The sequence below is a fragment of the Medicago truncatula genome, chromosome 8 (assembly GCF_003473485.1).
Source record: "Medicago truncatula cultivar Jemalong A17 chromosome 8, MtrunA17r5.0-ANR, whole genome shotgun sequence".
Taxonomy (NCBI): domain Eukaryota; kingdom Viridiplantae; phylum Streptophyta; class Magnoliopsida; order Fabales; family Fabaceae; genus Medicago; species Medicago truncatula.
In genome coordinates, this window is record NC_053049.1 from 24177457 (window position 1) to 24200632 (window position 23176).

A 23176-nucleotide genomic window follows, 5' to 3' on the forward strand; every position below is an offset into this window, starting at 1 on the left:
TATGTTTTATTAATTTTCTTGTAGTTGATAATTATATGAATTGGTGAGTTCCAATTTTGTTAAAGTATGTGATTTTATGATTGTGTAAATCTTGATGTTTTCTTATTTGTGCAATGAGAAATGTTGTTGAGTTAAAGTGATTTCGTTGTATATGTGGGTGTGTTAAAGTTTACTGATTTTGAAGTACAGTGATGATGTGAAATTCATAATTATGTGGTTCAAGAGTCGGAAAAGTTTGTAGTTTATAGAAAGAGTGCATAGCATGCATATCATTGCATTTGATGGATTTTAAGTGCCAAATGGGGTGATTATCATTATTTCAATGGATTTCTAAGTGCCAAATGGGGCGATTATTATTATTTTAATGGATTTATAAGTGCCAAATGGGGCGATTATTATTATATGCCAATTGGGGCGATTCAATGGATTTTTAAGTGCCAAATGGGGCGATTATTATCATATGCCAAATGAGGTGATTTTTTATTATATGCCAAATGGGACGATTAAAACTATTATGCCAATTGGGGCGATATCCGGATCATGATCTATTTGCATTTCATGGATTTGCATCATCAACATTGAGGCTTTGGTCTTGTGTTAGTTCTTATAGCATATTTTAGAGTGATGAATATTTTAAACTAAAAAAGAAATTATTTTAGCACAATTCCTTGATGATGGTTGTATATTCTTATATGATGTTGTAATTTCTTATTGATTTTATTTCATGGGTGTTGAAGACTAACCCATACATCCAACATTTTAGGTACCAAAGAAGAGATGATGTGTGCTTGATGTTTTGCTTGATGCGTGGACATGGGAAAACAAATTTGGGGTTTTGAATTGTAATTAAATTAGTTTAACTATTTTGTTAGGTTCTAGTTAGGAATTTATTATGCATGACTAGTGTAAGAAAAAAAAAATATAGGACATGTTCTAAAAGGAAGAAATAGACGTAATGGGATCTAAATGCGGGGTACAATTTTGGGATATTTGTAATGTTTTTTATATTTTAGTTTGTAATTCTAGTTTTCCTGAAACATAGCAATTTTAGGGGTTTTTTGAAGTAATTCACGAAGAAATCATGCAAATAGGAAAATCAAGAACATCTGAAGATTTGTGAAGATTTAGGAAGACCAAGAATGAAGATTCAAGAGGCCTCAAGAGACTTAGAAGAGGGAGGAATTTTGTTCCCAAATTTCGAGACAAGTTATTTGAAGACGAAGACCTAAAATGACGGAAAATCAGAAAAACTAAGTCCGGGTAGAAGTGCCATGCGCTAGGACATGGCCATGCATCTAGGACATGGTTTTGGCCATACACTCATGCGCTAGATATAACACCCTAAACCCTTAAACGCAATAAAACATGAAAATAATACAATTATTCAAAAGAGATTAGGTGCTATATCTTCAATTAATTTCTAAACATTCATAACTATGTTTTCGAAAGTTCGCAGCGGAAAATCATCATAAAAATTTATCTCAACAACATAAACAATTCTCAACAATCATGCCATAGGTCTTGTACAAAAGAAATTATTGTTGGAGGCTCCAATTGGTTTCACAACGGATAATACAAATATAAACGATGGCTTGAAATGCTCAAGGTACCAAAAAATTGCCTCGTGTGTAATATAACATGATTGATCGTCCGTAAAGAATAACCGAAAATTCGTGAAAAAATAGCATTCATATGAAACACTCAATATAGAAAGAATTATATTAGAAGAGTGGATTGAATATTTGTCTCAAATTCTCACTGGTTATGCTATACAAAAAATATATGGTGATTGTGATGAGTACCTTCCGTAGAAAATCCCAAAAGTTACTGTGCTCTTGAACTTTGGGGGTAAGCTAGCCTTTGTTGTATATGTTCTGAAATAAATCTCTGAGACCAAAACAATTTAATCATAAATGAAAAAGGTTATTTATGTAATGCAAAGAAATAAAATTAAATATAATAGTGAGGATTAGCAAAAATAAAAGAAAGAAATTGTTTCAGACAGGAAATCTTAACTTAGCTTATTGGAAAGAAAAATTGTAGAAAATAAAATTATGGGTTGCCTCTCATTCAACACTTGTTTTAGGTCATCATCTTGACGGAATGAATTGTCTCTCATTCAGCGTGTGTTTACGCCTCGAGCTTGATGGTTATGTCTATGTTGTGCCTTGGAACCTCTTCAAAGTAAGTTCATATTCTTCAGATGGATCATCTTCAAAATGGTATTCAATCATCTTTATCTCAACTGGATCAATGTACGAGTACCACATGACTTTATCCCAAATCACAATTTTTGCATATTGACGGATACGCTTTACTAAGAATGGTGCATCCCATCCTCTCCTTGGATATTGGTTCCCATAAAACTCCTTAGGTGACTTTAGCATTACACGGTCTCCAGCTTCAAAGTCTTGATCATCATCAAGAGTCCCTTTACCTCTTTCCATGATGTCCCAGATGTTGATGTTGTCTCCTATTTCTTCATTAAGATTTTTCTTATTCAGGGTTTTTGGTCTTTTTAGTACTTAGGAACCGTAAGGATTGATTGTTCTTGATGCACGACATTCAGTACCTGCATCTGATCTTAAGTTATGTTTGAGTGAAGATATGTCATGTATTGATCTTTTGACCTAAGCACGATCTCCATGTGTTCAACATTAATTCAAGCTTTGGTTGTAGCTAGGAAAGATCTGCCAGAAATTTGAATTTTTCTACCTCCACTTGCACATTCTTAAGTACTCCTTCAGGTTCTATCATTGTTCCATCAATTACACCTATCATTGTTTACGTTGGCTTTATTCTCATACCTTTGATGTTCTTGAAAGTTGCTAATGACATCAAGTTGACCTTTGCTCCTAAGTCACATAGGTCTTTACCTAGAAAAACACCGTTGATTGATGTTGGAATGTTAAAACATCATGAGTCTTCAATTTTTAATGGTGTATTTGCTTCAACGAGAACTTGGCAATCTTTGGTTAGAGATATCCATTTTACGTTAGTTGGCTGCTCCTTCATCCGCACGAGAGTCTGTAACATCTTGAGACAACATGAGATGCATCCAATGACTGAGCTACAAATTTTTCGGAGGACGTGGAAGGATGAGATGAGGGAAAGCCAGAGCCCGAGCCAATGGTATGGTCGATCATTTTTTGGGTTTTTTTATGACATTTCTGTGACATTTGCGCATTTCCATATTTTCTATGACATTTGAATAGTTTTTGATTTTGCGTATTTTAAGTTTGAATTTATTTTAAAAATGATTGAATGAATGGATGAAAGAATGAATCGATGAAAATGATTGAAAGAATGAATGAAAATGATTGAATTAAACAAGGAATGAATGTGGTGTTTATGTGCTTAAAAAAACATCAATTCTGTTAAGAATTGATGTTCTGTGCATACTTGAAACCAACAAAAGTTAGTTGTCATTGGGCTCCTCTCAAGTTAGCTGTCGATGATACCCAGCGCGAGTTAACTTCCGTTGGTACCGAGCGGCAGTTAACTTATAGTGGGGTTAAATGAGGAATTTCGGGGTGAGAATGAGTAAAACTGAAAAAGGAGAAGAACAATTTTTAATCTAAAATGACGTGTTAAACAATCTAGTCCGACGTTTTGAGCCCATTTTGCCACCCTTAGCTCCTTACCAACACTCCTAAAAAATACAAAACTACATCATAACTAGTACATCTAAATGACACAAAAACCAACCAAATTCCACAACTAGAATTGAGAGTCCTTATCATAGTCTTTCACTTTTAAATGTTATCAAATCAACTTATAAATCAACAAAGTCGAACTATATACAAGTCCAATTCAACTTTTTTAATTGATTAACCTAATTTTCAACTCAAATTCAACTTATATAATTGATGAATCAAGTTCAATAAATAAATAAATAAATTATTGAAATTCCAAACTATTTTTTTGAGTTGATTGATTCATTTTACACGGTGCTTAAGACAAAAACATACACTCCGTAGTGGCAAACACGCAAATGACTAAAAAAGCGTGTCTTTTTAGGTGATGAGCAAAGAAAGAGGGGTTTGTAAGAGAAGTAAAGAACACAACACAACACAACACAACACAACACACACGGTGTGGTCGCAGGCGCGCGAAGAAGCCTTATATCATTACATTACATTCTCTACTCTTTTTTTCTTTCACACATAACACTGAATTGAATTGAAATTTCCGACGATTCTTCATGAGTGGATCGATCGAGCAACCGCCTCCTCTTCCGCCGCCGCAGTCGCCGTCGTTGTCTGATCATTCATTTCAGAATTCTAACTCGTCGGTTTTTTTTCTCTCTCTCTTTTTCTTTGCGGTTGATGACATGTTCATGAAATTGAGAAACACTCACTCTTCGTCTTTGTCTTGTATTGTTACAGGAGGAGTGTGTATTCTGGGAGTAATTCTCATCGATTCATGGACCCTGACGTCATCGAAATTCCACCACCACCACCACCATCAACCCATAACTCTTCTAATTTATTGAAGCAAAAACAGGTATACTTCACTTCTTTTTCTTCAATTTATTATACTGATTTCATTTTAGCTTTGATTATTAACTTTTGAATCTAATTATTTCAAGTTAGTGGGGGGTGATCAGCTACGTTGTTACTGTATGTTCCTCATCCATTTCCGTGGATTCGATATTTCTCGTTTTGTATGCTATCAGTTTTGTTATATAATACATTGTCAATTTTGTGTGTTATTTTGTTATGTAGCAATGACACTTCATATTGAAGGTGTGTCCGGTGTTTGGCATGTGTTGGTGTTTGACACCGGTTCAACATTCATATCTTTGTTGTGTCTATGTCGGTATCGGTGTAAGCAATGTTGTCAATTGCGGATAGCGGAAAATAGCGGGTTTCTCAAATTCTGCTTTGCAACAGTGATATAGCGCTACTATAGCAGCTATTTGACAACATTTTGTACTGAATAGCGTATGGAGGAACAATAGCTTTTTGTTCAAATTCCGCTATGCTATAGCGGTATAGCACCGCTATAGCTTCTATTTGACAACACTAGTGTCAGTGCTTGATAGTTATTTTGTTTTTGAAACGCCAACTTAGTTTGGTTTGTGTGGCTTTTTTTGTCTGATTTTTTATTATATCCATGGTTACTTTGGCACCAAAAGTAGTTGAAGTGTAAAGAAATTTTTGTTACATCGATTGTAACCAATTTTACGAAATTCACTTGACTCACATTGGAATTGCAATTTGGAACATGTTTTCCGATTTGAAGTGCGTCTTTAGTTCACGAGGGAATGTATATCAGGCTACGGTCTGAGCTGTTCTTTGAGTAATCAATAGTATTACCACTCACTTCAAAAAATAAAGTTGACCAGTCTGCAATTAAAACAATTTTTAGAGAAAGAGGGACTGAAGGATGGTGGGAGGCTATGTTGAATGGAATAGAAAAAACAATGAGTAAGGGTGTAGAAGAATGTGGAAGTGGGAGACCAGAATTCGGCAAGAGATGGAAAGAAGGGTTAAAAAGTGGAATGATGTGCTTGTTCTAATTGGCAGAGATCTTTATTTGTTAATGATCAATCAGACGACTCTTTGTTATTTTTCCATTATGCATAAGAGGATTTTTATCCTCTGACTGTAATTGACCTGATTGTTAATGACATGTTATCAGCCGTCAATGCCACTTTTATGTGCAATGACGTGTATGCTGATGCTGACTTTGTTTATCAGGGTCAAAGAATTTGCGTGGGTTGGTTGAATATCTGCTTGAAAATCAGTTGCCATACTTTTTCTTTATACTTCCATTTTTTTTTTTTTTTTTGTGTAAATATATCCATTTGATTTATTTACAGACCACTGCTTTCCTTCCTAATTTTGACTACAAGATATTCAAATTGTCTGCTTTGCTGTTGATTGGGTTATATCATTATGTCCTTTACATACAATATCTATTCTACAGCACGTCCACACTCTTAGTTATAAATTGCCTTGCCTTCTTTGTTTTTCTTAGATTTAATGATGCCTTTTGTCTGTTATTTTCTTACTTGGATATCTCAACAATATATTTTTCTTCTGTAGCCCATTTTTCCGGATGTGATTGACATCGACAATGATGATGATGACTCAACAGATTTAGTGGTAGTTGGTGAAAAAGTTGTTAACTGTAATAAGGGAAAGACAATTGATTCCGTTCACAATGATTATGGCGATCATCAAACTATGGTTTGTGAATAAGACTTTTTTCTTGCACCTGATTGATGTCATCCTCTTCAATATTAACAATGACTAAATTTTGCTTGAAACCATTTTCAGGAAGACTTTGATAATATATATTATCCGCCTGTGATTGACAAATCTGGACCAAGTAGCTGGGTCGAGTCTTCCAACGGTTATGCTTCTGCATCAAAAAACTTAATCAGCATTGATGAGCAAGGTTCTGACCACTCATATGATGATGATGACGACGACGACGACCTCTCTGATCTTTTTATGGATGATTATATGGACGTAGATAATTATACTTTACTACAGGAGCATTTTGACAATGCGAATATACCTCCTGGTATTGAGGCACCCGTCCCTTGGTTGAAAGATTATGATTTAGGTTCGAAGAAGCCTGAAAGTAGTTTATTCCATCCTAGCTTTCATATTCCGCAGTCTGATTCTAAAAATTGTCAAGGCAGTGGCTTATTTCAGCCTACATGGTCATTAGAGCCTATTAAGCCGGAAACCCAAGAACCGTCAGCAGGTAGTACTAGTGTGCAAAGTAAAGTGGAATCTATTGATCACCCTTCCAAAATACAATTACCTCCTCCTTTATTTTCTCAATCTGTCCCTAGTATGAAGAAATTTGATGCTGGACAGAGCAGGAGACGCAAGTTAAAGTTGCCGGTAGGAGTGGAGTCATCTACATCCAATTTGTTTTCAGGACCTTCTGGTTTTAAGAAACCTTATGTTTTTGGTTCTTCAACTAACTTTAGCTCTTTAGGCAATTCGGAGGCCATGAAGCTGCCACATGTAGGTGAATCACCACATTGGAAACTACTTGAAATGGCAAAGAAAGCAGGTGGAACTGGAAGTATCAGTTCACATCAGTCAAATTTCATAGGGCCTGTAAATGGATCATTTCCTTTTTCGGGAACTGAATTTGTAAATCCTTGGTTGAATTCTTCTCATTTTAACCCATATCCAAGTTATACAGCTAATTCAGGTTTTTTTAATCCATTTGTTCCTCTTCATGTCACGCCTGAGCAAATGTTCAATAATCCTTGGGTTCACAATCCTGCAAGAGATGGAAATAATGGCCCAACTGCTGATAGTACTGTTGTTGCCATCTCTGATGAAGCCAGAGATGAAATTCTGAAGAAATTTCAAAACTTCAAGCAATTTGACACTATTGATGACACTTCAGACCATTACTATCTTCACAAAACTTCTTCCACGGAGCAGGTAACTTTCTTTTTAATGCATTTTGTTCCAGTTTTCATCATAATTATATTGTTTTACCATTAATTTATTTCCTGGACAGCATTCCAAGAACTGGGTCAAAAGAATTCAGGAAGAATGGAAGTCATTGGAGAAGGATTTACCAGGTAAGGTTGTTTGTTCAGTATTTCTGTCACGCATTGGCTGTAGTATTTTTCTTACCCCACTTTTTGCATTAGGTTTCTTTAAGTTGAAGGATCTGTGTGATTGACTTTATTGTTATTAATATGCTGTGGCGGTGTTTGTCGAACCCAAATGCTATTAGTGTGGCTACATTTTTTTAACTAAATATCTTTATAAAATAGTTATTGTCTTCTTTTCTCATGGTAGAGGTTACATACTTGTTCTGAAGCTGGAGGATAAAAGAGCAGTAAAATGTACATTGTATTTTTAATATCATAGTGAGCGTCACTGAGTTTTAGTACAGTCTCTTGCTGTTTCTTTGACGCTTTTTTTTCTTCCTTTTTTATCTCTATTAGATTCAATATTTGTCAGAGTTTATGAATCAAGAATAGATCTGTTGAGGGCTGTGATTATTGGAGCAGAGGGAACCCCTTATCATGATGGCCTATTCTTTTTTGATTTTTTCTTTCCCAGTGGCTTTCCCAATGTACCTCCGGTATGCTGTTGAGATTACCGCATCTGACTTACATTATTCTTATGTACACCATTTTTAATATTTAATTCAAAGTCTGACTCAAGGGAAATATTTCATTGCAGCTAGTCTACTACCACTCTGGTGGACTTCGACTCAACCCAAATTTATATAATTGTGGCAAAGTTTGTCTTAGCCTACTTAACACCTGGTCTGGCAATAAGAATGAGAAGTGGCTCCCAGGTGTTTCAACAATTTTACAGGTCCTGGTCTCCATACAAGGTCTAATCTTGAATACAATGCCTTACTTTAATGAGCCTGGATATGCACGCCTAAGTGGATCTGCAGAGGGTGAAATGAGATCCCTGCGGTATAATGAGGACACTTTCCTCTTGTCATTGAGGACAATGGTCTATCTGATAAGAAGGCCTCCAAAGGTTTGATTCTAGAAGCATCTCTTGGTTCAATGCTTTTATCTATATATCTTTTAAATAGTTTCCTTTGTTAGCTGTCATGTTCAGTCGTAAGTAGTTGAGATCTTGCCATATAACATTGCTCACATGTATATACTTCCAGTAGTAAATAGTTGACTTCTTGCCATGTAGCATTGTCCACATGATTTATCTATACTAATCACAATTCAAGATACTTATATAATTGTGTAGGCATGTTGGATTTGTGCAAATTTTTTGGCCATGTAGTTTGATACTGTTGAATGAGAGGAAAAGAGAAAGGCATGTGGTGAAACCTTGTATTTCAACTGCACATTGGGCTCTCTTTATATAGGGTCAGAAGTAAAGAGTAATCATAAAATATTCTTCTATTCCTTCTTATGTGATATGGTATTATACGGTATGAGGTCTAAGAGAATCTGTGGTTTGAGAAGTGTCAGTGGAGCAATCCAAGCCTTACTTATTGGATGAGAGGTCAGCCATGAAATTTTAAGGAGTAATCTGTAGTATGCCCTAGAGTGCTCACATTTGGGACGAGGAATAGAGGTGGATGATTCTCGCCGAGAATGGTTCAGATTTGAGACGCAAGGAACACATTGTCACCAAGAGTAAGGGAAACAAAGGTCTCGGTAGGGGGTTTAGCTGGAAGCCGAAGTAGAATAACAGAGGTTGTAGATACATTGAGAACAGTAGCAGACCCCAATATCTGATCACAAGAGGTAGAGTACCCCTAAGGTAAACTATAAAGGGTAAGGAGCATGAAGAAGGAGTTGCATTGTTCAAGCTCTTTTTTCTTTTTAAATATGGCACATACTGTTGTAGTTGGTAGTAGCTCATTAAAATTAGGGGTGGACAACGGTCGGTTTCGGTCGGCGACGAGCTGAAAAATAGGAACCGTAGACCAAGCATGGGTGAGAAAATCCCACCCATTCCCGTCCGTCAGTGTCAATGATTAGAGCGGGTTTCGGTTACGGCGGATCGTAGGTTGTGCGGGTGGTTTGGAACGGTTTGGGGACATGAGTTTCAAACGAAAATCAAGAACAAAAGCCTAAAAAAATTCAATCTTTTTCATATATTTCACTCAGAACAGAAGAACAACATCTTCATAGTTACAAAGAAGAAACCCAGCAAAAATATTTGATACAAAAACAATTAACTATAAACAAACCAGATATAAGTATGAGAGAAAAGAGGAAGAAAGTCATATCTAAGAATGAGAGAAGAAAGGAAGATGACGATGAGAAGAAGAGAATGAGAGTAATAATGATACAAATATACAATTAGATTGGTTGTTTCTTGAACTTGTGCTGTTTAAGTTGAGACCCTCATCCTTTTCTTACAATTCACAAACCACAACTTCAACTTTAGGGTCTCCTTCCATAAACCACATAATAATGATTGGCAATCTGCCAATTTCAACTTGAAAGGATGTAGTACCCATTGACACGTAGAAGGTGGTGTTGTTCCATTGTTCCTCCTAGGACAGCCAAATAAGACCATGTTTTAGGTTGTTCTACAGAAAAACATCTTAAATAAGCTTCTAAGTTCTAAGCATCAGTTAACCACTTATGTTTGGCCATTTGCTCCATATGGTAAGAAAACATTTTTATAATAGTACCTTGCAATTTAAAAATTCATGCCGAAAGTTACTCACGAACAAGGGTTCCGATCTGATAAAATAGTTTGCAGAATACCATCCTTATATGCATTATAAGGATGCTTTTAAAGAACGAAATGACCATATATGGAGTTGATCGACTGCCACTAAGTGTTACTTTAGCATTTTAGATCCTCAAGAGTGTATGATCGAACATTATGGCATAGTAGCCGACCCCAATTAGTGGGGTAAGGCTTTGTCGTTGTTGTTGTTGAGGAATGCATGATTGATTGGTAACTAAGACAAGTTATGTTATATGTGCCGGTTTATTTTTTCTGTATTTTATTGCCTTACTTGCAACATCCATAAAAAATTGACTATTTAGGTTATTTTGGGTTTTCAGAGTTTTGAGGACTTTGTTAAGGGGCACTTCTGCAGCCGAGGTCAGGATATTTTGGTAGCTTGTAAAGCATACATGGATGGTGCTCAGGTTGGTTGTTTGGTCAAAGGTGGGGTTCAGGATGTTGATCAGGGTGACAAGAGCTGCTCAAAGGAGTTTAAGCAGTCTTTACCTGCATATGTGGATATGCTTGTTAAAGAGTTTACACAAGTTGGAGCAAGGGACTGTGAGAAATTCTTGTCTTCATCAACAATAAGCAACAAGCCGTTGGAATAGTTGCATTTTGCTGCTACAATATCTTGAATCTTAATAAACCCAATTTTGAAACTGCATAAAGGTTATATAGTTACTTTAAATGAATAGCAGGTTTATGTTTTTTTTTCTTTTTCTTTTTCTTTTACATTTTTGAACCCTTGTTATATAGACTTTATTGTTTTGATGAACAATGGCCTGCACATAGTTCTCGATACTGTATATACTATATAGTTGCGGATTGAATTCTTAATGCATTGTTAGGATGGAAAAATATCCATTTTCTATTTATCCTGGTTTATCTTTTTCTTTGCTTCATGTTTTGCTTACATCCAATCGGGAAACCTCTTTATTGTGAATCTGTTTTTGGAATGGGCAAGTTGGTAATTACTTGTTCTAAAAATCAGATTTAGATGTATTTGTTAGAAACAATTTGATACATGACTCGTTAATTAATTGTTATTGTTGAGTACAGTGCACTGACTGCCATCATCTTAGCATGAAAACAGAAGTTCGGGCAGTTAAAACATCTTTCCTTGCTTTGACATTTTCTTGGATGGTCAATATCTCTCTCTTGAAAATATAGGTGATATTAATTTGATTTTTGATTTTATGAAAAAACGTGATGTCAATCAAAGAAAAATAGTATTTTGGTTTTAATTATAATAAAAATTTAAAATCAAAATTTTTAAAAAAGTTAATATTTAGTCCTTTATTCTTCAAAAGTAAGTGATATAATAAATTTAACAGTTGAGTTGGATGTTTGTTTTACTCTGAAGCATGGAGACAGGTAAGGTACTCGTACCAGATATGCGTACGGTACTTGTGGTACTTCGGATTCTATACTTTCTTGCAGGGTGACGTTTAGCATACACAAGTGATAGTTTTTGTGTACACAAAAGTTGCTTATTGCCATTGATTTAATATTAAAAAATCCAATGGCTTGGATGCTATATGTATATGGTATAATACCCTTCTGCATTCAAACTTTTTTTCTTTCTTTTCACTTACCCTCTACCTGTCACCTCCTTCCTTTCCCACTTCACATATCACGTTGTTTAGTAAGAACATATGAACATTTTAATTTTTACAAAACCTTCAATCCCCACTCATAATTTAATTCCACTCTTCAAAATTGCTATCTCTCTCTGGCACTATCTCCCTCTTTCCACCTCTCGCTGGACGTTTAACAGCCGGCGCACAGAATTTTAACTTCAGTCGCGAAGAAATTCAGAAACTGAGAGCAAAAGCTAATAACAACATAAAATTGACGTAAAAACACATGAATAATCACCTTAGGGAAGGGAAAACATTGAGTGCAGGAAGGCGACGGCGTCGAACATGGAGGTATTCAAGAGAACGATGTCGTCAGTGTCAATGAGGAAGAAGAAAGGTGCACGGTATAAATATAAGATCTAAGTCATTGATTGTTTTAATATTAAATCAATGGTAATATGCAACTTTGTGTATGATACACAAAAACTATCACTTGTGTGTATGCTAAACGTCACCTTCTTCCAGTGGTAACAAGTAGCATAATTTCTTACCCATATCTACGAGTTATATAATGAGCTATGCAATGATCGTGGCTTTTTCCCTAAAAAAAAAAAATGATCATGGCTTTTTGTATCCTCAACTTTTGCAGCTACTCTTTAGAGTTTGTTGGTAGCATTATTCATAAGTTAGATTGTGTGTCAAAACGTTCTTGTGCATAGTCGGATGAACTAAAAATATCTAAAGGAATATCTGTACTACTAGAAAATCAAAAATTAGTGAGGGAAATTTACGAGGAATACGTGAAATCCCTCTCTAATTCCATCACTAAATTTTGCGACCAAAAAATTTATGAGTAATTTCATTTTTTCCGTCACTAATTTCTCTCGCTGATTTTTCTTTTTCTAGTAGTGCTGGTAGAGTTGATGCAATAATCGATTAACTAATGGAGAAGTTCGTTGACACTTTGAACAGTCCTTCTAGTTGATAAGTATACTATGCATGTACCTGATTTCTTGGCCACTACACTATCATATATTCCTTGCTATCACATTTTGTCCACCGTTTCTTGCGCACCTTTTTTTTTTTTTTTTTTTCCTTCCTCAAAATATCATTTGCATGAATTATATAATTCAAATTCTTTAATATGGATTCATATTATATAATCCAAAAACATGCTTTGCCTTGATTATAAATCAGATAACATATATTATTAAGATGATGTAATTGAAAATGACAAAAATAAAATAAATGTAAAGAGACAAACATGATACATTCTAGTTTTATTAATTGATCAATACTTTTGCAATACATTTACATTAACATAATGTTTGCTACAAGAAATTATTAGACACCTAAAGCTAAATCATTAGTGCAAGAGGATGGAGGGGAAGGAGGCTAGGGTAAGATTTGTTTCCTCTCACATTCTAGGTAGGGAGAAGAGGAGGGGTAAAGATAAATTTGGTGGAAGAAGGCGACTTTAATGAGCAACCTTACCGCTGATTTGCAAAGTGCGACATTGTTGTTTGACCATTCATCATACTATCTTTATAAAATAAAATAAACCTTTATATGAAAGGCTAACGGAGGAACAATGTAGAAGAAATTTATAAAAGAGAAAGAAAGAATGTAAGATGGAATGAGAATTTGCGAAGGATTGTTGAGTATGTATATAGGAATTTGTGAAGAATGTATCCATAGAGTTAATGATGGTAAAAAACGTGGCCAGGTCTTGCTGATCAGTCAATCCATGTTAAGCAAGCCACCGTCCACACTTTGAAATGGATCGGATTATATAATATGAAATCATCCCATAATTATTCGAATTATACAATATGAACTGGTCCAAAACTGTGTTAAAACTTAAAACTCGTATTTAGTAGGGTGAGGGATTTTTCAGATTTTATAATTTAAACATGTGAAGTACATGATTTTTCTGTGGTCCACGTTGCACCCATAATTTTTGCGGTCCACGACGAACATAAACTTCTATATATTGGTGTGTTTGGTTCATTCGCTATAAAAAAAAAAAAAAAAACATGAACATTTATCCAGTAGATCTAAATACCAAGTTAGCCGCAATTTACTACAACGAGGAGGGGGGACCCAACCTACTCATGGTCCAAGTTGACATCACACTTTCTAGGTTGAAGGGTTACCTTGATCCAATCAATTGTCGACCTAACCATAGAGACATAAGGACAATGTTTAATGTTGAGTATCGTCGTCCATGAACCGACTCAGTTGGAAGGGTTCAGCTCACCCAAATGAAGATTAGGAACTATGATGTCTTGGGAACCATGTTCTTGATATTTGGTCAGTATAGTTCTAAATAATCGATCGAGTTGGACGCTTCATTGGTCATATCTTTCAAAGATATTCGAAAAAGTTTGATCCAGCTCAGGAACTATGATGAAATCCGGGCTCTCATGGTTAGACCAGATGAAAATTTAAATTTGACTGATCCATGAACTTTTGCGTGTTTGACTACGTTGTTTTACACTGTCTTATTATGTTGTTGAAATTGTTATTTTCAATATATGTTGTTGAGATTAAATTTCTTGTGTTCTGAAACCCGTCAAACCCTCCAAACCTCAAGTTTTAACATAGTCTAGGTATTGTACAAATTTATATAATTCAAACCATTCCATAATATGGACGGTTTGTGGTGTGTTTGGTACATTTTTGGTCGGTTTAGACATTATAAACGTTTCCTTTGAATGTAGTTACAATCTAGGAACATTTTTATTTTCTTCACTTTTTATTAATTCTAAAATTTTCTTTCTTAGTTTTCAGCTGTGAGTGGTTCATGATATCATGGTCACTGCTGACCATTAATGCAATCCTTAAAATTGATTTGCAGTTTTTGTCGGGATCGTACGGTGGTCTGCAAGAGACCTTCGTATAAATTACAATAGGATGTCTAGGTTTTAGTAGGTTTCAGATTCTATAATCCAAAAATCCATATAAAATAATTCAAACAACGAGTACTTTGAGAAGGAAAAAAAATAGGGTGCACAAAAAATGCATCAAGTGGAAAAAATAATTGGCATTACAGCCCTAAAAAAACAACCTCAACTGCTCGAGGATGCATGACATTGACTATGATGTTATCATTTAGGGTTTATTTGATAAGGCTAAGAAGTTAGCTTATAGGATGAAAGCTCATCTGACAAAAAATTCATGTCAAATGCTAATAATGGTCCATTTCTTATAAACCACCCGAGGCCATCACAACAATCAATATTTCTCCTGTACTACGTGATGAATACTCCATCTGATTTTTTTTGAAGAATTTCCATCTTCTTTTGTTCTGTTGTTATTATTATGTTGATATTTGATAAATTCGGCGACCCTCCTTCATTTCATTCTTTTGTTCATTTGTTTTGTGTTTTAGGAGCACTAAAACAAAAAGAATATTAATATAATATTGTTAATTTTATATATTATAATTGATTTAAAGAGATAATTCGATTGTATTTTCAGATGAATTAATGATAAAAGTGACAAACAAAATGAAGAGTTGATTCCCTCAAAAAAAAATGAAGAGTTGATGATTTAATTATATTTTCATTTGAGTGAGAGAGCAATCAATTAGTACACTTTTTTTTTTTTTTTTTGGGTAATTGTCACTTTCTTTCTGGACGTGTAATGAGTAGTTACAATAATTTCATGTATCAAAATTTTAAAATAATTATAATTGTACATTTTAGTCAAAATAGTCATTATCCCTAAAATAATCTCTCAATACTCACAATATTTTTTTCATATAGGACTAAAATGACAATAAACAAGTACTTATAAGAATGGATGTGACAACAAATACTCCATTTGTCTCACAATTATTGTCTCTTTAGCATTTTTTCTTTTTCTGAAAATAATTGTCACTTTACAATACCAATGCAACATTTATTTATTTTTTTCTACTATTATACCATTTTATTGAATTTCATCCAACTTAACTACTCCACTAACTACAATTAATAAGGATGTTTTAGTAAATGCAACTAATTTTACCATTGAAATCAACACAATTAATCATTTCCTTAATAATCATGCACAAACCTTAAACGACTGACATTGTGAGACGGAGAGAGTAAGTATATTAAAGGACTGATATGACAACATTAATTAAGCATTTTAATATCAGAGACTTGACTAACGAAGTGCACAATCAATGACTATTTTGAAATTTCAATACATTGAAGGACTATTGTGGCTACTCATTCCATATTCAATGACCAAAATGACTATTATTTTCTTATGGAAAAAAAACAACCAGATACATTTTTAGAAAGCAAAATGGTGGTTCCCCGCACCTCCACCAGCTCTTGTCTTTTTTCTTTACCAAAATCACCGGACTAGAGAATTCACTCATATTGGGTCTAATTACTCCTGCTTGCAGTAATTCTGCCACTTGTCTCTCAATCTCTTCTTTTTGATGATGCAGATACCTATAAGGTCTGACATTGACAGCTCCATGGTTGGGAAGAAGTTTGATGTGGTGCACCTGAGATCTTTCTGGAGGTAGTTGAATATGATCCTTAAAAACTGCAGGGTACTGTTCCAAGGTTGCAAGAAGCTCTTTTGGCACTGTAACTTCATTACCCTCAAGCTGATGATGTTGAGACCACCACCAATCCATTCCCACCCTACCTTGTTTGTCCCCCAGAAATGTGTTGAGATAACTGTGTTCCTCCTGCTTGCTACCTTGCCCCAACACCTTCACCATTTTTCCTTCATACATGAATTGCATAGAGAGAGCCTTCCAATCCATTAATACCTCACCCAAGGTATTTAGCCACGACATGCCTAGCACCACGTCCAAACCACTTAATTCAAAGACTATTGCGTCAATACAGATCTTCACAGATCCCATACTCATAACAATTCCTTTACACACACCTAGAGATGGCACCCTGTATCCATCTCCTAATTTGATTCTTCGTGACGGTTCTGGCGTGATTTCTAACCCCAACGCGTTCGTCACCTGTGGAGATATGAAACAATGGCTCGCACCACTATCGAGCAGCATCAATACATCAACATTCCCAATTTTTCCTTCAATCTTCATGGTACGGTGCTCTCCCAAACTTCCTAGTACCCCCATAGAATTACATTCCACCTCGTCCTCATCTTCTCCCTCGGATTGCACTTCCTCCATGGCTATGATTTTACCTTCGTCGTTTAAACTCTCCCCTTCTCCCAGAATCAGAACTCGAAGGGATCTCTCTGGACATTTATGGAGGGTTGGGTGATACTTACCCCCACACTTGAAGCATAAGCCCTTGGCCCTTCTTTCCGCCATCTCGTCGTAGTGGATGTTGCGGATCCCTTTCCACTTCTCAGATCTTGCCTCGTTCTCTCCTTTTTTTTCCAGTAGAAGCTAGTGATGACATAGAGGCTGTGTTAGACCCAGTAGATCCAATTTTTGGACTCGGGTTGGATTTGTTTGTTTCTTTCGGGTTAAACCCGCTCCGGCTCCGAAGCAACGACCAAGCCCAATCATTTCGTCCAAATCGTTCCTGCACCCCCTTTTTGCTACTGTACCGCCCAGATTCATCATCATCTTCTTTCAACTCTTCTTCCACATCCTTCGCAATACGCATCATCTGCATCCGATTCTAGGATTCAAAGTACGAACCCTCCTACGAATCTGTGGCTTCAATCCACTCATAAAGTACCCTAAGTACTGGTCTTCAGGAAGACATCCTACCTGCGAGGACAAAAGTTCAAAGGCCTCCACAAATTCTTCAACATTTCCACTCTGTTTCAATGTTGCCAGTTCTTCGAAAGGATTTTCCAGTCGCCTCCCTCCATAGCGCGCAATCAACCCTTTCTTGAGCTTTTCCCAGGGCAGATCGTCCTCTGTTTCCATCAGGAGATTAAACCAGTGTATGGTTGAACCTTCCATGTGTTGAGGCAAAATCCCTAATTAATTTTAAAGATAATAAACAAATATGATTAAAGAATTAATGGACTTTGATTAATTCCTTGGTATTTAACTTGTGCTCTTGAGTGTTTTCACTAAGACAGGAACAAGGTTTGAATCATACCAAGATGCATAAAATCAAAGGACATTGAATCCATGAACTAATTCTAAAGTTCAGAAAGTTAGTTCAGAATGTTGATCAGAAAGTTGATCAGAACGTTCTGATGAGAGCTCAGAAGCAACCCTGTTCAGAAGCAACCTTGCTCAGAAGCAACCCTGTTCAGAAGCAACCTTGTTCAGAAGCAACCCTGTTCAGAAGCAACCCAGTTCAGAAGGTTGTTCAGAACCCAGTTCAGAAGGTTGTTCAGAAGCAACCAGTTCAGAAGCAACCTAGTTCAGAAGGTTGTTCAGAAGCAACCTAGTTCAGAAGGTTGTTCAGAAGCAACCAGTTCAGAAGCAACCAGTTCAGAAGCAACCTAGTTCAGAAGGTTGTTCAGAAGCAACCTAGTTCAGAAGGTTGTTCTTATACAAGCCAAGAATCTCAAGAACTGTGATCAAGGTCATGCAAGGCACATGTGACATGAATATATGTCCAGGAAAGTACATTTGCATGGATCAATCAAGCAATAAAGGCATATACAAGAGTTATGTCAAAGAAGGCATTCAATGTTCATTTAAGACTATGAACATTGATGTACTAGGAATATTTCACAAAGGAATATCATCCTAGATGTTATCATCACTGCTCTTCATTATTGTTTCACTATTAGGATTTGATTACATCAAATGATAGTCTTACAAATCATCCTAAGTGAAACAGATGGAACATTCTGATGATCAGAATGTTCAAGCTCAGCTCATGCTTACTTTATGAACAGTATAGTAGGTGAAAAGCAAAAAGCAAAAGCAAAGCAAATCTGTCATCTCCAACAAGAGATAGACACGTCTGAGAGTTGGTACTGATCAAGGACAACACAATCTCTCAAAGCATGGGCATGAAGATGCAGAATCCCACTAAATCCTCCTGCACCGGTTCCAAGACAAAATCTGGGAAAGGAACATTCTGATGTATGAAGAAAAGTCCATACATTGGTTATTGTCCAGAAATTCATATGAAAAGCATATGCATAGCCCAGAACTTCATGTGTTCATTCATACATGATGAACCCAGATGAAGATCATCATGAACACAACAACATTCTGATGTTAATCAGAGATCAGAATGTTTGCCCAGAATTTCAAGTTAAAGCTTGTGGGACCCAGGACACATGGCATAACACCATTGGACACCCTACAACGGCTATATGAGCCCAAGGACTCTATAAATAGAGGGCTTGGCCTTAGCAAAACTTGCACCATTGCAAAGCATACAAGAAAACAACTTTGATTTTGTTTGAAGCTTTTGCAAACTGAAATTGATCAATCTCTAAGTCTTTCATCAACTTAGTGCAAATCAATACTCTTGTTATCTGTAGGATAACCTCTTCTTCTTCTTTCATTGTTTGTTTTACAAACACCCAACTTCCATACAAATTGTAACAAAGTCTCATCTAGCTTTTAGAGGTCCTAAAGTGTTAGGTTGAGCAAAGGTTGTAAAAGTCTAAGTGGTTAACTTAGCAAGAAGGTGCAAGCCTGCTGAGGCTTAGAGAATACAGGAGTGTAATTGTTCAGGTGAACAAGATTGTAAGGTGCAGGACTTGAGAGGTTATCTCAAGCATCTTAGTGGAAACTCTCACAGGATTGTGGGGAGTGGACTAGCCCACATTGGGTGAACCACTATAACTCTTTGTGTGTTCTTTCTTTCTTCTCTATACCTTTTTATTTACAGTATACACAACACACACTTACACTTATACTTTATTAAGCAATTTTGTTTATGAACTTCAGAACATTCTGAAGTCAGAAAGTTAACATAATTCCAAGTAAACAACTTGAGAATCACTTTTAAGTTTCAGGATAATTTTTAAAGGGTCACAATTCAAACCCCCCCTTCCTTGTGACTATTTTATCTACTTCAATTGGTATCAGAGCCTGGTTCTAAGGGTTTGAACACTTAAACAAGTGTTAGAGAAAAGATTCAGGAAGTATGTCTAAAGTCAAGTACATAGCTGAAGGAGGATCTTCAAATAGACCACCACTCTTTGATGGATCAAACTACTATTTCTGGAAAGGCAAGATGGAACTCTTTCTCAGATCTCAAGACAATGATATGTGGGCAGTCATCACAAATGGAGACTTTGTTCCAACAAACAAAGAAGGAGCTGTCAAAGCAAAAAGTGCATGGTCAACAGATGAAAAAGCTCAGGTATTACTAAACTCTAAAGCTAGACTCTTTCTATCATGTGCACTAACCATGGAAGAAAGTGAAAGAGTTGATGAATGTACAAATGCTAAAGGAGTATGGGATACTCTGAAAATACATCATGAGGGTACTTCTCATGTCAAAGAAACTAGAATTGACATTGGAGTCAGAAAATTTGAAGTCTTTGAAATGAGTGAAAATGAAACCATTGATGAGATGTATGCAAGATTTACTACAATAGTAAATGAAATGAGATCTCTTGGAAAGGCATATTCCACTCATGATAGAATTAGAAAAATTCTGAGATGTCTTCCAAGTATGTGGAGACCTATGGTCACTGCAATCACTCAGGCCAAAGATTTAAAATCTATGAACCTGGAAGATCTCATTGGTTCACTAAGAGCTCATGAAGTTGTACTTCAAGGAGACAAACCAGTGAAGAAGGTAAGAACACTTGCCTTGAAAGCATCTCAGCAAACCTCATCAGTTGATGATGAAGATGTGCAAGAACCACAAGAATTAGAAGAAGTTCATGAAGAAGAAGCTGAAGATGAACTTGCACTAATCTCTAAAAGAATTCAAAGGATGATGTTGAGAAGAAATCAGATCAGAAAGAAGTTTCCAAAGACCAACATCAGCATCAAAACTGAAGCTGACAAAAGTCAAGTCACTTGCTATGGATGCAACAAAACTGGACATTTCAAAAATGAATGTCCTGACATCAAAAAGGTTCAGAGAAAACCTCCCTTCAAGAAGAAAGCAATGATCACATGGGATGACATGGAAGAATCAGATTCTCAAGAAGATGCAGATACAGACATGGGACTGATGGCTCAGTCAGATGATGAGGAAGAGGTAATTATCTATAAAACTGATTCTTTATATAAAGATCTTGAAAACAAAATTGATAGTCTCTTATATGATTCAAACTTCTTAACTAATAGATGTCACTCTTTAATCAAAGAACTTTCTGAGATAAAAGAAGAAAAAGAAATACTTCAGAACAAGTATGATGAGTCCAGAAAGACCATAAAAATTCTGCAAGATTCTCATTTTGACATGTCAGAAAAACAAAGAGAGATAAACAGAAAACAAAAAGGCATTATGTCTGTACCTTCTGAAGTACAAAAGGAAAACATACTTTTGAAAAAGGAAGTTGAAACATTGAAAAAGGATCTGACAGGGTTTATAAAATCTACAGAAACTTTTCAAAACATAGTAGGATCTCAAAATAAAAGTACTAAGAAATCTGGCTTAGGCTTTAAGGATCCAAGCAAAATTATTGGAAGTTTTGTACCTAAAGCTAAAATAAGAGTTAAATGTTGTTTTTGTGATAAGTATGGACATAATGAATCAGTATGTCATGTTAAGAAAAAATTTATCAAACAAAATAATTTAAATCTTAGTTCAGAACGTTCTCATCTCAATAGATCAGAAAGTTCACAAAAGGCTGAAAAGGCTAAGAAGACATGTTTCTACTGTAACAAATCTGATCATAAAAGACAGAATGTTACTTTCAGAAAAGATCTCTTAGAAGAACTAACCTTCAAGGACCCAACATTACATGGGTACCTAAAATTTTTATCTTGTCAAATGTAGGTCTTGCCTCAGGGTGCAAGAACAAAACCATGGTACCTGGATAGTGGTTGTTCTAGGCACATGACAGGTGACAGGGATTGTTTTCTAACTTTTGAAAAGAAGGATGGAGGACTAGTGACATTTGGAAACAATGACAAAGGTAAAATCAGAGGTAAAGGTACTATAGGTAATCTTAACTCTGCTAGAATAGAAAATGTTCAGTATGTGGAAGGTTTAAAACATAATCTACTTAGCATAAGTCAATTGTGTGATAGTGGATTTGAAGTTATCTTTAAACCTAATATATGTGAAGTCAGACAAACCTCCTCTAACAAATTGTTTTTCTCTGGTTCAAGAAGAAAGAACTTATATGTTTTAGAACTAAATGATATGCCTGCTGAATCTTGTTTTATGTCTCTTGAAAAAGACAAATGGATCTGGCACAAAAGGGCTGGTCATATAAGCATGAAAACCATTGCTAAACTTTCTCAACTTGATCTAGTTAGAGGTTTGCCTAAGATTAGCTTTGAAAAGGACAGAATCTGTGAAGCATGTGTTAAAGGTAAACAAGTAAAAAGTAGTTTTAAAACTATTGAGTTTATCTCAACTCAGAAACCTTTAGAGCTTCTTCACATTGATCTGTTTGGTCCTGTTCAAACTGCAAGTCTAACTGGCAAAAGATATGGATTTGTTATTGTTGATGATTTCTCCAGATTTACATGGGTGCTATTTTTAAAACATAAAGATGAATCTTTTGAAGCATTTCAAAACTTTTGCAAAAGAGTTCAAAATGAAAAAGGTTATAATATCATCACAGTTAGGAGTGATCATGGAGGAGAATTTGAAAATGCATCCTTCAAAACATTCTTTGATGAAAATGGTATTAAACATAATTTTTCTTGTGCAAGAACTCCACAACAAAATGGAGTTGTTGAAAGAAAAAATAGAACCTTGCAAGAAATGGCAAGAACAATGTTAAATGAATCAAATGTTGAAAATTACTTTTGGGCAGAAGCCATTAACACATCTTGTTACATTTTGAATAGAGTTTCTATAAGAAAGGTTCTTAACAAAACCCCATATGAACTCTGGAAAAATATTAAACCTAGCATATCTTACTTTCACATTTTCGGCTGCTATTGTTACATACTGAACAATAAAGAAAAATTGGGTAAGTTTGATCCTAAATCAGATAAAGCTATCTTTTTAGGATACTCTACAACTTCTAAAGGTTATAGAGTGTACAATCTAAAAACCCAGACAGTTGAAATTAGTATGCATATCATATTTGATGAATATGATGAACATTCTAAACCTAAAGAGAATGAAGACACTGAAGTACCAACACTTCAGAATGTTCCAGTTCAAAATACTGAGAACACAGTAGAGAAAGAAGATGATCAGAATGCTCAGGATCAATCTTTTCAAAGTCCACCTAGAAGCTGGAGAATGGTAGGGGATCATCCTACTGATCAAATCATTGGAAGCACAACTGATGGTGTAAGAACCAGATTGTCCTTTCAAGATAACAACATGGCAATGATTTCTCAAATGGAACCCAAGTCAATCAATGAAGCCATTATTGATGACTCTTGGATTAAGGCCATGAAGGAAG

The 23176-nt window shown here is 35.5% G+C and overlaps 1 protein-coding gene across 2 annotated transcripts; it reads left to right on the forward strand.

Annotated features, from left to right (window-relative positions):
* Positions 1 to 4037: 4037 nt before the first annotated feature.
* Positions 4038 to 11045, forward strand: LOC11411910 (probable ubiquitin-conjugating enzyme E2 25). Of its 2 annotated transcripts, none has more exons than XM_039828766.1 (8): positions 4038 to 4290; positions 4389 to 4506; positions 6054 to 6197; positions 6288 to 7424; positions 7504 to 7567; positions 7940 to 8079; positions 8181 to 8492; positions 8721 to 10490. In XM_039828766.1, the coding sequence occupies exons 1-8, from the start codon at positions 4205 to 4207 to the stop codon at positions 8754 to 8756; spliced, it is 2037 nt and encodes a 678-aa protein (XP_039684700.1). In that variant the 5' UTR covers positions 4038 to 4204; the 3' UTR covers positions 8757 to 10490. The 2 variants fall into 2 exon arrangements, with proteins under 2 accessions (XP_039684700.1, XP_003628510.2); XM_003628462.4 differs by lacking the exon at positions 8721 to 10490 and adding an exon at positions 10508 to 11045 and having other exon boundaries at positions 4041 to 4290.
* The last annotated feature ends 12131 nt before the right edge of the window (positions 11046 to 23176 follow it).